The sequence below is a fragment of the Apostichopus japonicus genome, chromosome 19 (assembly GCF_037975245.1).
Source record: "Apostichopus japonicus isolate 1M-3 chromosome 19, ASM3797524v1, whole genome shotgun sequence".
Classification (NCBI taxonomy): domain Eukaryota; kingdom Metazoa; phylum Echinodermata; class Holothuroidea; order Aspidochirotida; family Stichopodidae; genus Apostichopus; species Apostichopus japonicus.
In genome coordinates this window covers 20,857,487-20,870,557 of record NC_092579.1, presented here as the reverse complement: position 1 = coordinate 20,870,557, position 13,071 = coordinate 20,857,487, and the positions used below count along the sequence as shown (strand labels likewise).

General features: G+C 37.3%; 1 protein-coding gene across 2 annotated transcripts in view; it reads right to left on the bottom strand.

Moving 5' to 3' along the window:
• Positions 1-13,071, bottom strand: part of LOC139960579 (DNA-dependent protein kinase catalytic subunit-like) — a 96,231-nt gene that overhangs the window by 31,859 nt on the left and 51,301 nt on the right. For both annotated transcript variants that reach the window (XM_071959033.1, XM_071959032.1), the window contains 14 exons: positions 12,672-12,774; positions 11,461-11,588; positions 10,594-10,801; positions 10,194-10,372; positions 8,529-8,697; positions 8,038-8,194; positions 7,603-7,778; positions 6,906-7,046; positions 5,766-5,885; positions 5,094-5,237; positions 4,177-4,316; positions 3,110-3,241; positions 1,303-1,411; positions 800-924 (listed from right to left, as the gene is read on the bottom strand). In XM_071959033.1, the coding sequence (XP_071815134.1) occupies positions 800-924; positions 1,303-1,411; positions 3,110-3,241; positions 4,177-4,316; positions 5,094-5,237; positions 5,766-5,885; positions 6,906-7,046; positions 7,603-7,778; positions 8,038-8,194; positions 8,529-8,697; positions 10,194-10,372; positions 10,594-10,801; positions 11,461-11,588; positions 12,672-12,774 (2,031 nt within the window). The remainder of the gene's footprint in view (positions 1-799; positions 925-1,302; positions 1,412-3,109; positions 3,242-4,176; positions 4,317-5,093; positions 5,238-5,765; positions 5,886-6,905; positions 7,047-7,602; positions 7,779-8,037; positions 8,195-8,528; positions 8,698-10,193; positions 10,373-10,593; positions 10,802-11,460; positions 11,589-12,671; positions 12,775-13,071) is intronic.

Sequence of the window (13,071 nt, the reverse complement as noted above, 5' to 3'; positions counted from 1 at the left end):
AATACCCCATACAATAGAATTCTTCCGAGGACGTGGTGATTCTTTAGAAATCACAACCGAGGACCTGGAATGCTTTTGTTCAAGTCCTCGGTCAGATAGAAAAACAAACGCACACACACAAACAAGCCACCATAAAATACACCCTAAAGCAGAGCTTGCATCATGGATCAACACAAGCTTACAATCGTTTAGGGCAAGTTAGAAATTGACTTGAGAGTTTTCATTGTCATCTACCAAGGCAAATTTTTCAGCCTTCAATAAGAAACAAGGAAAGAATTTTTCAAAATTTTGAGAGAGGCACCAATTAAGGCAATGAAGGTACTGTAACTACAAAGTGAAAGCAAACATTTGTACGGAAATCCCAGAAAACAGGAACGATTCATGAGATCTTTCATAAAATCATACCTATAGATCTTTTGTTTCCCACAGCTGCTAAATAGCTGATTTCTGGCATAAATATTGCTGATTTAGCCACGATTTAGTAAATTGATAATAATATTGGAGATAATTATGAGGGCACATAGCTTTGGCAACTCGATTAATGGGTCATAGCAATAGTTGTCGTTGGTTACGGATTATTCGTAAGGGCATTACGGCAAGTAGTAGTGGCACAGATGGCAATCTGCTGTCCTCGCTGTTGGTAAAGTTTCAGCCGTGATCCTAACTTTCTGACAACAGCCAAAGTTTCCACAGCTACCAACAAAGTATAAATAAGAACAACTGAGAGGGATAAGATGGTTAGAGGTGGGAATAGTGGTGAGACTGGTTAGAGGTGGGAATATTGTTAAGACTCAATTACCTGTTAGCAAATTCGGGATAATGAAGTGTGATTTTGTTGACACAGTTGATGAAGATTTCAGGACTCATATTACTCAGTGCGGTCAACTCCTTTGTTGTTATTTGATGAAGATAACCGTCAGTGATCTGCAAAAATGACAGAAACAGAAAACACTTTTTCAGAATTCTTCATTTAGGGTATCATTGCTGATAAGAACTGTTTATTTCTCCCTTGTTTTTTATTGATCCAGGAACCATGGGCTGAAAAAATCACATCAACCAATATTCTTGAACTCATTTGTCGATCTAAATTAACTTTGCTTGGGTCAATTCGCATTATGGCGGAATGACTTTTAGTAAATAGTAATCTCCTTTATAAACCATTGCTTGAGTTAAAAACAGTGATGCTGATTTCCATAATTTTTCATTACTACATTAACAAAATAACTCCTTTAGCCATGCCAACTAGCAGTAAAATGTTTCGATGGCAACCAGAATGTCATACACAGGAACACAAACAACTACCTGATCGTTGTCCGCCATCTGCCTGAAGGTCATTCCAACGACCTCAGCTGCTGGGGCGTGCACCTGCTTAAAGCGGTTTTTCAGATTGGTTGCTAAGGCAGCATAGAACCTGTCGGATTAAAATATTAGATAGAAAATGGTAAGTCAAGATGAAGAGGGCCCAGGGGGTGGGGTGAAGGAAGGGGGGTTATTAAATATATCTGCAGAGAAATGACCTAAACAAACACAAACTGAGAAGTAAAAGTCTTCCATTGAATTATCACCATTTTATCAGTCATTTAACTAACTGAAGGGATGGTTAATTTACTTTCTCTGAACCAGAGCTGTAGTAATGTAAACAGCATGAATATGAGTACAAGTAAAATCTCGTTAGTATGAGTACAACTATGAGTACAAGGCTCTACAAGTATACTACTCCAAAGTGCAGACTTCAAGTACCAATCCATGAGGATGAGTACAGGTAACTATGGAAGAATACGAAGTAATAATACAGACTCATTACAGGTCTGTATGTCAACTATGCAATAATATGAGTACTAATACAGACTCATTACAGGTCTGAATGTCAACTATGCAATAATATGAGTACCAATAGACTCACTACATGTCTGTATGTCAACTATGAAAGAATACGAAGTACTAATACAGACCCATTACATGTCTGTATGTCAACTATGCAATATTATGAGTGCTAATACAGACTCATTACAGGTCTGTAAGTCAAACTAGGCAAGAATATGAGCACTAATACAGACTCATTACAGGTCTGTATGTCAACTATGGAAAAATATGAGTACTAATACAGACTCATTACATGTCTGTATGTCAGCTATGCAATAATATGAGCACTAAATACAGACTCATTACAGGTCTGTATGTCAACTATGCAATAATATGAGTACTAATACAGACTCATTACAGGTCTGTATGTCAACTATGCAAGAATATGAGTACTTATACAGACTCATTAAAGGTCTGTATGTCAACTATGCAAGAATATGAGTACTAAATACAGACTCATTACAGGTCTGAATGTCAACTATGGAAGAATACAAAGTACTAATACAGACTTATTACAGGTCTGTTTGTAAACTATGCAATAACATGAGTACTAATGCAGACTCATTACAGGTCTGTATGTCAACTATGCAAGAATATGAGTAATAATACAGACTCATTACATGTCTGTATGTCAGCTATGCAATAATATGAGCACTAAATACAGACTCATTACAGGTCTGTATGTCAACTATGCAATAATATGAGTACTAATACAGACTCATTACAGGTCTGAATGTCAACTATGCAAGAATACAAAGTACTAATACAGACTTATTGCAGGTCTGTTTGTCAACTATGCAATAATATGAGCACTAAATACAGACTCATTACAGGTCTGTATGTCAACTATGCAATAACATGAGTACTAATACAGACTCATTACAGGTCTGTTTGTCAACTATGAAAGAATATGAGTACTAATGCAGACTCATTACAGGTCTGTATGTCAACTATGCAAGAATATGAGTACTAATACAGACTCATTACAGGTCTGTATGTGAACTATGCAAGAATATGAGTACTAATACAGACTCATTGCAGGTCTGTAAGTCAAACTAGGCAAGAATATGAGTACTAATACAGACTTATTACACGTCTGTATGTCAACTATGCAAGAATATGAGTACTAATACAGACTTATTACAGGTCTCTGCAAGAACGCAAGCACTAGTACAGACTCACTACAAGTCTGCTACCCAACAAGCCTATTTCTGTGCCAAAAGGCACACATGCTCAATAAACAAACCTTTCTGAATCGACGTCCGAGGTACTACTGAAGGGATGGATATTGTTAGCCAAGACGACTCCAAGTAGCTGGACGCCAACGGTGTTAGTATTAGAGGCAGGATCTTTGTTGCTCAGGTAATCGTAAATAACACTATGGGAAAAGACAGGGGGAAAAATATGACCTTCTGCACTGCTTGGTTATGATTGATCAGATTTAGAAGGAACATAAAAGGGGTCTTCAACTTCTTGCAGCAATACTTGAAATTAAAGTTACTTGTTGTTTTAGATCTGACAGTTTCTACCTAAAGACCAGAGGATAACTCGTTAGGACCTGATAGAAATTAACTATGAATCGTTTATGGGTCGGAATTCTTTTGTACTTATGACGGCTAAAGCACAAGCAATGTGAGGATTAAAATAAATTCCTGTGCTTTATTAAGTTTTATTTGTTGCTTTGATTGCATGACCACCTCCCAAGGTGTTGCTTACCACCTCCCCTCTCTTTGTTTCTCCTGGGTTTCTTTACGTCACCAGAATTTGCATACATTTCTCTGACATTTTCTCTCTGGTTGTCTTTCATTTCAGTGACAAAGTGATGTTTCTGTATTTTCATTAATATTATGTGTTCTTTTACCATAATATGAATTCTGTTAATATACTCTATTTTCTCTATATGTTATTTTGTACTGCACCAGAAGACTTGATAAATAATTGAATTGATCTGAAGAAAAAAGAAAATCAACGTCCAACTCTGACTACATAATTGATATATTAAAAAAACAAGTGTGTGATGACAAGTGAATTTGGGAAGCAAAGACAGTCTTAAGGGAACATAATGTATAATTGCTACCAAAATATGCTAGAGAGTCCAATAATGGCAACTGAAATCCTTAATACTTCAACCAATTTAGGACCCTCAAAAGACCCTCAAAGCAATTCACCTTTCTCACCGAAAGGTTTGACGTCTGTAAACTGAACACAACTTGATTCCTGAGAAGAATGTTGATGGTCAGAACTTCTAGAAAAGTTGCAGAGTTGGACTTAATTAACGATTACGGCTTTTCAAATATTACTCATTTTCTTTACCTCGTCGGGATATCAAGTACAGGTTTCCAGAGTTCCACCAACGTTTTGACGACTTCCAAGTTATTCCGCAATATGGCTCGCTTGGTGTGGTGGACATTCAACATGAGAAATCTCAGAAGTTGACTGGCCAAGTATTTATCCTGAAATGAAAATGAAATCATAAAAATGGAGATTCCATGGAGAAAAACGGCTATGGATCCACTATACGTCCCTTGACATATAAACAATATGGACGAAAACCGAAAGCGAGGTAAATATTCTAGAAAGTAAAGTAATGTTCAATCAGGTTCAAAAGCTTCCACTGACACTCTGAAAGTATTTTTTCCTCTGCCTGAGGTCCGTTTCTTATCTTCAAGTTTGAAACTGCTCAACATCTGAGAATCATTTGGAGGGCGGGGAGCCTCCAGGAAAATTCTTGTGAAAACTTTTGGCATGTTTTAGCACCTAAATAATACCCATTAAAGGCAAATTCCTCAAACTTTTCTTTCTCTTTTTGCCAAGAGTTAACATGGCCCCTTTTATAAGTAGACATGCTAACCTAAATTGTTACCCACATTGAATATATCTTTCTGTTGTTGATTTCATTTCACACAATTCATAAAATCTTGGCAATTATGTGGCTACTATTTACAGATGATCAGGAGGTGCTCACTTAATTTCCTACAAAGGCCAGAAAAATGAAAAAAAAAAATGGTTGGAGCAGAAGTTTAAGGACAGACATAATGAAAAGCTCAAAATCAGCAGAAGTAATCTGTTTAAGTAAGATTGGTAAAGTCTCAAGCCTAAGACCATAAGGGTAAGAGTACAAAACTGTGGGCTGATTTTTTTATTCACGAGCCAGATGGAAATCTACCGCCAGCCAGATTCGTTCCATCGGCTGCTTATTGGGAACCAACGTTTCAGATTGACCTAGTCACCTCGGGGATGGCTTTCTCCGACCACCCAAAGAGCACAACCATGATATCCAGTAACATGTAATGAATTCCCGGAGAGCTGATTTCACCGCCGATGATCAACTGGATGAGGGGATTCAACCAAAACTTGGCAAAGGGTTCAAAAACCTGAGAGAAGAAAGTAAAAAGCAAAGGAGATCTCACAAAATAGTCAAACAGGCTTGTAAGAAATGAATCAAAAAAGAACGATACGAATGGATGGTAAAGAACAAAGACCTGACGAAGAACAAAAATACAACAATACAAAAATACAAAAACAAAAATACAAAATAAACAAACATCGGCAATCGGCACACACGACAATGATTTGAAAATCATATCGTTAGGTGCCACTGTTGCCATGGTGATGCAATGTCGAACCAGCACCTGATGACACCAGCATCATTATTAATCACTACCAACATCATCTTCACTACTCTATAATTTGAACTTTATAATACTCTATAACTCTATAATTTGAACTCTATAATTTGAACTCTGACTTTTCTGATGTTTCTGTGATTCGTATTCTGAATCGATACAAACTTAAGATTCGTTTCCATCAAATTCATTCTATATACATAAAGATCGGATTGAAAAGACTGGAGAATTGAAACAATTAAAAGTTAAATTAATAGCTACGAGTGTGACCTGTACCTTGGAGCAATTAACGATGAGCCTTGCGACAAACAGTTTAATGTTCACCGACGTCTGGGAGGACGACATCTTACCGTGCAACATTTTCATCCAGGGGGGCATGTCGCTAGATTGTTTGGCCTGAAACAAAGAAAAGGATAATAACTTTACTCTACTGCCAATTATAACATGATGGACACAGATTTACAATACTCTATTTTGTTTTATTTTATTTTTCTCGCCAAACGAGAGTCTTTCCATCAAATATAGATAGAAGCAAAACAAATTTCAACAACACATAGCGAAGGGGGAGTAGTTTCTTTGCTAGTAATTTACTCTCACGGTTCTCTGTCTGAGTTATCTTTGGAGTCAATCTTCTATTCCGTCGTATTTATCATTGTCTGATAGTCTGTGCGTCTAAGAGTCTGATGGTAACTACTTTAGTCGTAAAAATGATATAAACATCACTGTGTCCCTTTCTTGGCTGTTTATTACACTGCTGTACCCTATAACATTCATGGGGATCGTATACTTTCATTATACACAAGTCATTGTCGTTCAACCGGCTCCGAGTAACCCCTTGTTATCGTCCGATTCCGATCATGCAACAGAGTCAAGCAGTTTCCTTGGGAACAGAAGCTCTAATCATTCTCATTGACAGAGCTAGCTCTGGTAAAATTATTTAATCATATCAGGACATAATTCATCCGATAATACATAGCAAGACACTTCGAAAGTTGCTAACTGACTGCCAGAGATGCATATATGTATGTATGTATATTAGATCCTCCTGCAAGCAGGAACTCGCGAAGAAGCCTCATTGGCTTATGAAAGCCGCAAGCTGACCGAAGTCAATCTCTTAGATTCATATTTTAACGTCCATGATTATGAATTGTCAACAACTCTGAAACTGGACGACATACATTAATCTTGGAGCGACTCGAACCGGGACCTTATGATTGAAAGGCACCGGCGTTAACACATGGCAAATTGTTGTACACTGAACCTTTATAATATTGTCAACTGTCTATGAACTAACAAAACATCTGCCATAAATTCTAAACACTGCAACATGCTAGCTGTAGATCACTGCAGAGTGCCTGGAAATGTAATATTATTCTGACCAGGTTGAAATAGTTCTACTGGTTTTAATTTCTTTACCTGAGTCACCTCTGGTGTAATTTTATTCTCCATCATGTGCCTGAGGACGGCAGTCACCGATGCCATACATTCGTGCTGGTTCAGCTCGTCTCCCTCCATCTCTAGGTAGTCACCGAGTTCTTCTTCCTCCTGCCCTGCAACCTACGGAATGAAACGATATCCGTACGTAACTAGCATCCGTACAGAAGTCTGCAGAGCTGTTTTTCCAAATTTTTGCACTTCTTCCTCAGGGAATTGTTAACCATGTATGGTAGTAATCAAACTAGTAGAAAGTCCATGTGTACTTGTATTCCAGCATAGTTGCATGTACTTGTTACTAACCCTTGTGGAATTGTACCCCAACCTAGCATTCAGGTCAAACTGAATATCTAGTATTGATGCTTTAAGTGCAATGATATGGACTTGTAGTCAATGTAGGGCCTTGTACTGATACCAAGGGGAATGCTACTTGTAGCCTTACTCATGCAGTATGAGTACAAGCATAAGGGTGCTTGTAGTCCCAGGTAGGGCCTTTTACTGTTCATTATTCTCATACCAAGGGGTATTCTACTTGTAACCTTACTCATGCAGTATGAGTACAAGCATAAGGACCCTGAACTCATACCCAGGGAAATTTGCTTTTACAATATATCTGGTACTAATTACAGCAACAGTAATACATAAATGTTATTTCCTGGAACAAGTCATTGGCACATACCTCAGTTTGGTTCATATCTGATGTCCCTCTTATTTGGCTCCCTCTAGATCCTTGACTCTGCGATTGGTCCAAAGAGCTGCCTGTCTGAGTTACCGGACCGGTGAAATCAAACTTGTGGACATCTTCGCTCAAACTGCTATCAGCGAGATACTGTGAGGATAAATATCTTCCAGATCCTATAAAGTACCAAAAAAAAACAAAAAAAAACAAATGTCATGAAAATCTCTGGTGATAAAAGACATTGTATCTTTTAGTGATAAAAGAGTGATGCTCTGTTACACCCCCCTCAGACCCCCACCCCAACACCTGACCCACCTCCCCCACTCCAACAACTGACTATGCTAAAGCTTGTTTCGCTATGACATACTTAAACTCCGCCTCTGGCTATAGTAATTTTATCTTATTTTCCCCCGAGACAAAGTGTTTGCCGCTTACTTTGATAACTTCCCAGACCGGTCTCAAATGTTCCTCCGCTGGCAGCTTGCAGCCTCAGAGCCACAAACTTCTTCTTCCTCTCCAAGGGAGCGGATATCTCCACCTCAAACTCATACGCTCTCTCCTCGTCTATAATGTTCTCGAGAAGAAACTGACCCTGAATTGGATGAGGAAAAAATAAAATGTGGAACTTTCTATACACAGGACTAACCAAGACGATACCTTTGCCAAACATTACTTTGGCTACGAATGTTACAGCAGAAAATTCAAAATATGATCACAAGAATTGTTTAAGTAGAAAGGAAAAATGAGACATGCCAGTACGCTGGCAAATTATTTAAAATACTATTTAAAAAATTATAAATAATTAAAATTATTCAGAATTGTTAAATTATTAAATAATCAAATTAATTTAAATGAACAGTGGTATTTGCTATCTGAGATTACTGGATACCTCTTTAAATTTACAGGATGAGGTCAAATATTGTTACCTTGGCAACATTCTCTTGAAACAAGAAGGCATTGTAGAATTTAACATCTGTCTGGGTACAGGTGATGATGGCTATCAAGGCATTGTATGCAGCACAGTGGTACTGTCTTCTCAGATCAATGCAGACCTTCTCACCTCCAACATTTTCACTTTTAGCAAAATGAGCAGCTCTTGATGAATAAAAACAGACAAAATCAAATTTACTCTTCAGAGTGGCGGATGCCAAAGTGTGGTTCTATGTACCACAAAACAGTATGGATGCTAAGTAATAAGCCCTTCTGCTTCTCCCACATACATTGTGTGGTTCCTTTCAAGGCCAACATTACATTATAAAAGATTATAGAATGAAATGGGATTGATGTTAAGTACAATACAAAGAGAATAATATCGGCGTAGACATACGTCGTCATGTAGTTTAGCTGTATGGGTGAATGAACTATGCAATGCCTGCTTCAAGAAATAAACCCTCTCTACCATAGAAGAACAAGAACACTTTAATGTAACATGGCAAAGGAATATGAAGAATAGAACAGGAATAGAGAAGGATAAAGCAAAGAGCAGGAATAGAGAAGAATAAAGCATAGAGCAGGAATAGAGAAGAATTAGCAAAGAACAGGAATAGAGAAGAATAAAGGAAAGAGCAGGAATATAGAAAAAATAAAGCAAAGAGCAGGAATAGAGAAGAATAAAGGAAAGAGCAGGAATATAGAAAAAATAAAGCAAAGAGCAGGAATAGAGAAGAATAAAGCAAAGAGCAAGAATATAGAGGAATAAAGGAAAGAACAGGAATAGAAAAGAATAAAGGAAAGAATAGGAATAGAGAAGAATAAAGGAAAGAGCAGGAATATAGAAAAAATAAAGCAAAGAGCAGGAATAGAGAAGAATAAAGCAAAGAGCAGGAATATAGAAGAATAAAGCAAAGAGCAAGAATATAGAGGAATAAAGGAAAGAACAGGAATAGAAAAGAATAAAGGAAAGAGCAGGAATAGAGTAGAATAAAGGAAAGAGCAGGAATAGAGAAAAATGAAGCAAAGAGCAGGAATAGAGAAGAATAAAGCAAAGAGCAGGAATAGAGAAGAATAAAGGAAAGAGCAGGAATAGAGAAAAATGAAGCAAAGAGCAGGAATAGAAAAGAATAAAGGAAAGAGCAGGAATAGAGTAGAATAAAGGAAAGAGCAGGAATAGAGAAAAATGAAGCAAAGAGCAGCGATAGAGAAGAATAAAGAAAAGAGCAGGAATAGAGAAGAATAAAGCAAAGAGCAGGAATAGAGTAGAATAAAGGAAAGAGCAGGAATAGAGAAGAATAAAGCAAAGAGCAGCGATAGAGACAAATAAAGCAAAGAACATGAATAGAGCAAAATGAAGGAAAGAGCAGGAATAGCGAAGAATAAAGTAAGGAGTAGAAAAGAGAATAAACTACATGGTCAAAGTGAAAACAAAGTGAAAGGCAAATCTTTAATGAAGACTTGACAATTTCATTTTGAGGCATTGAAGAACTGCATGCCAAGTTTGAAAATAAAGTGACTTATAGTTGTAACACATTCCTGAGAGTATCCGTTGCAACAAAAAACCATTTCAGTGACTGTAGAAGCCAGTTAAGTTGTCCTTTTAATTGTATGGACAATTTTGCGACTTAATTCTGTCAACAATGGAAACGAGCTCTTACTTGGTAATTCCCTGTGTCATTTCTTTTCCTGTCTTGCAATCGCCCATGCAGTATGCGCTGTTGATTGCTGAGGTGGTTGAGTTGAGCTGATCCTTGCCCAGTCTTGTATAGAGGAGCTCAATCAGCTCAAAACAGCAAATTTTTGAGACCAGTTGGTGCGCAAAGACCGCCTCGGAAATCTGCAGGATTAAAAGTTAAAACAAAGTGAGTAAGTTTAACCAAGACTAAGAAATCAACCCAGAGCAATTGATATATGGCGTAGACTCGCAGTGAAAAATTTTGTAAATTGGAACTTCAGAATTACGCTTGATGCTTTCTAAATATTCTCGATTTCAGCTTCCATGCCTTGCAAATTTGTGTACACAGACAGCACAAAAATATATATTTTCTAGTTACTCACTTTTTTGAGCTTGTTCTCCAGGATATCGACAAAGTCTCTGATATTCCTCTGAAAGACTTCGATCACAGAGTCAACTTGACAGAGTCTGAACATTGGCAGACACACCTTTTCCATTACAGCTCTTCTCATCTCTGTGGTGTACTCTCCTTCTGCTTGAAAGATTTTCAAGCAAGTCCCAATTGCTGAAACTTGCTTTGATTTATCCATCCTGTGGCAAGAAGGTAAAATGTGAAAAAAAATAGGTAAAATAAACTGTCAAATCATGTACTGATGACTTCTGGAGTTTAAATTACTATTTAGAATTGTTGGTGTTTTTATAGTATTTGGGGGTTGGTTGAGTACTATTTGGATGTTTCCTATCTGGAATTTCACTATCGTTGGTTGGAGTCTTGCAAGTTGAAGCTTAAGCTCAACGATGTATCGTAATTTTAATTGTGAGGGAAAGTTTTCGGTGTAACATGTGGTGCCATGACGACACCACAGACCTACTATAAAACCAGCATTTCTTTCCCTGCTTCTCAAACTATTGGTTGTAAACCAAAAATAGGTTGCTCATTACTGTGGGTCGCAAGCTGGGTAGCGAAAACAAAGAAAAGGTGAAGTTACGCGTAACAATGTTTCTGATTGTAATTGCCAGTAAATTTCCTACCTGTCATATGGTAATTTATTTCCCAAATCTACTAAATGAGTGCATGCTGTTAGTTTGCAATAAATTTTCTGTCAATGTAACAACCATTCAATGCATTCAAATTCATTCAATATCAAGTTTTATCAAAAATCTTTTTGTGGAATATTTTTGTGTTCACCCGTTCTGCCAAGAGAATTATTCCTTTAAAGCGATGAAATTTTTCTTTTGATTAAATTTACCTCCTGATGAAAGACTCCAGGGATTTGATGATCTCCACTTCATAGGTGTGCTTCTCCTCTCGACACAGAATGCCGATCACTATTTCCAGGAGGTTCATGCTGCCAGACAAAACCATCGCTGTTAGAAGCTACGAGGACCAACAGGTGAAGTTATTTGAAAGATAGTTATGAATGCAAAGCCACTTACTGAGATCAGCCAACATCAGATATGATGCTTAAGTAAATGTGACAATAATTCTGTTTAACAAAACAAAAAGGCATAGGAATGTGAAGGGGCATCAACAGCCAATCTTGGGCCTGGGGACTATTATCTTACCGGGCCCCTTTTCTGGAGCCTTCAATTTTTCCTTATAAAAATGAGAATACATTACTGCCATTACTGACCCTGCATGGGCCCGGAGGATGTAGTGCACTCCCCCCTCTCTCTCCCCAGATCCCCTTTCATAAGGCCTGGGAATGTGGGCATCAGGTTTCACTTGTATATTGAAACGAACTAAGAATAAGCATTTACCCACTGTGGTTCCTGATTATCGTTATCTACAACCCTGTTCTGGCGATATCTATATTCCACCGATAACAGACTAAAAATGTGGGGCATAAATATGGCAGAGACAGAATCTCAAAGACTATCCCAGAAGCTAAGCAACACGAAACAGTCTTTGAGTAGAAAAAGTCTCAGTGCTAATGAAATCTGCGTAGCTGTACTTGCAGCCAACTATATCGGTTGCAGTTGCAAGTTTGTTGGTTTTATTGGTAAATTATGTTCCAAAGAGGATGAAACAAAAGAAGTTTAAAAGAATAGTCCAGGTCAAAATTTCGTTTTGGTATGTTAAAGAGGAAATTAATCTAAGCATTTTGGTGAAATTTTGTATTCAATTCCTATGTACCATTTTTGAGATACTGACAGGTGAAGTTATCTGATATTCTACCCAAAGTGAACTTGAAGCAAACAGGTGTGATATCATAGTTGCACAATGACAAATAATGTTTGTTTATTCTTTATTTTTCAGTCTATTGATTTGACCTTGGAAACAGTACATAGGAAATGAATGCAAATTTCACCAGAATGCTTAGATTATGTTCCTCTTGAAAATATCAAAATGAAATTTTGACCTGGAATATTCTTTTAAGTGTGAAGTCAATCTTACAGATGGAGTAAGACAAAGTCTCATAGCTGTTTTTTTTTTTTGGCTCTCCTGCAGGTTACTTACTTTGTTGAGAGCAGCGATGTAGTCATTGTACTTGGCACTACCGACTCCAAACTCGGAAGACTTCAAGGGAAAGTTGTCGACAACAAGTTGATCCAAGGCCTCCCTATCGATAAAAGGTTTGTCATGAGGTGAAAATGAAAACTTGTATAATTTTCGTATAATTTAATCCTGAAGTACAATACATTATTAACAACAAGACAAACCTTAAAGCAAATTTATAAATTACAGGTACAATCAAAACGTTCTGGTTTGGGTATTCAGGAACGACGATACTTACTAGCTGCCTACGTTCTACATATGTGTAAGTTTAATATTGATGATAAGTGGTAAATAGAAATAATGTGAGCAATGCAAGAAAACCAATTACTACTCGTCATTGCAATTGAGTATTTATCCTTTC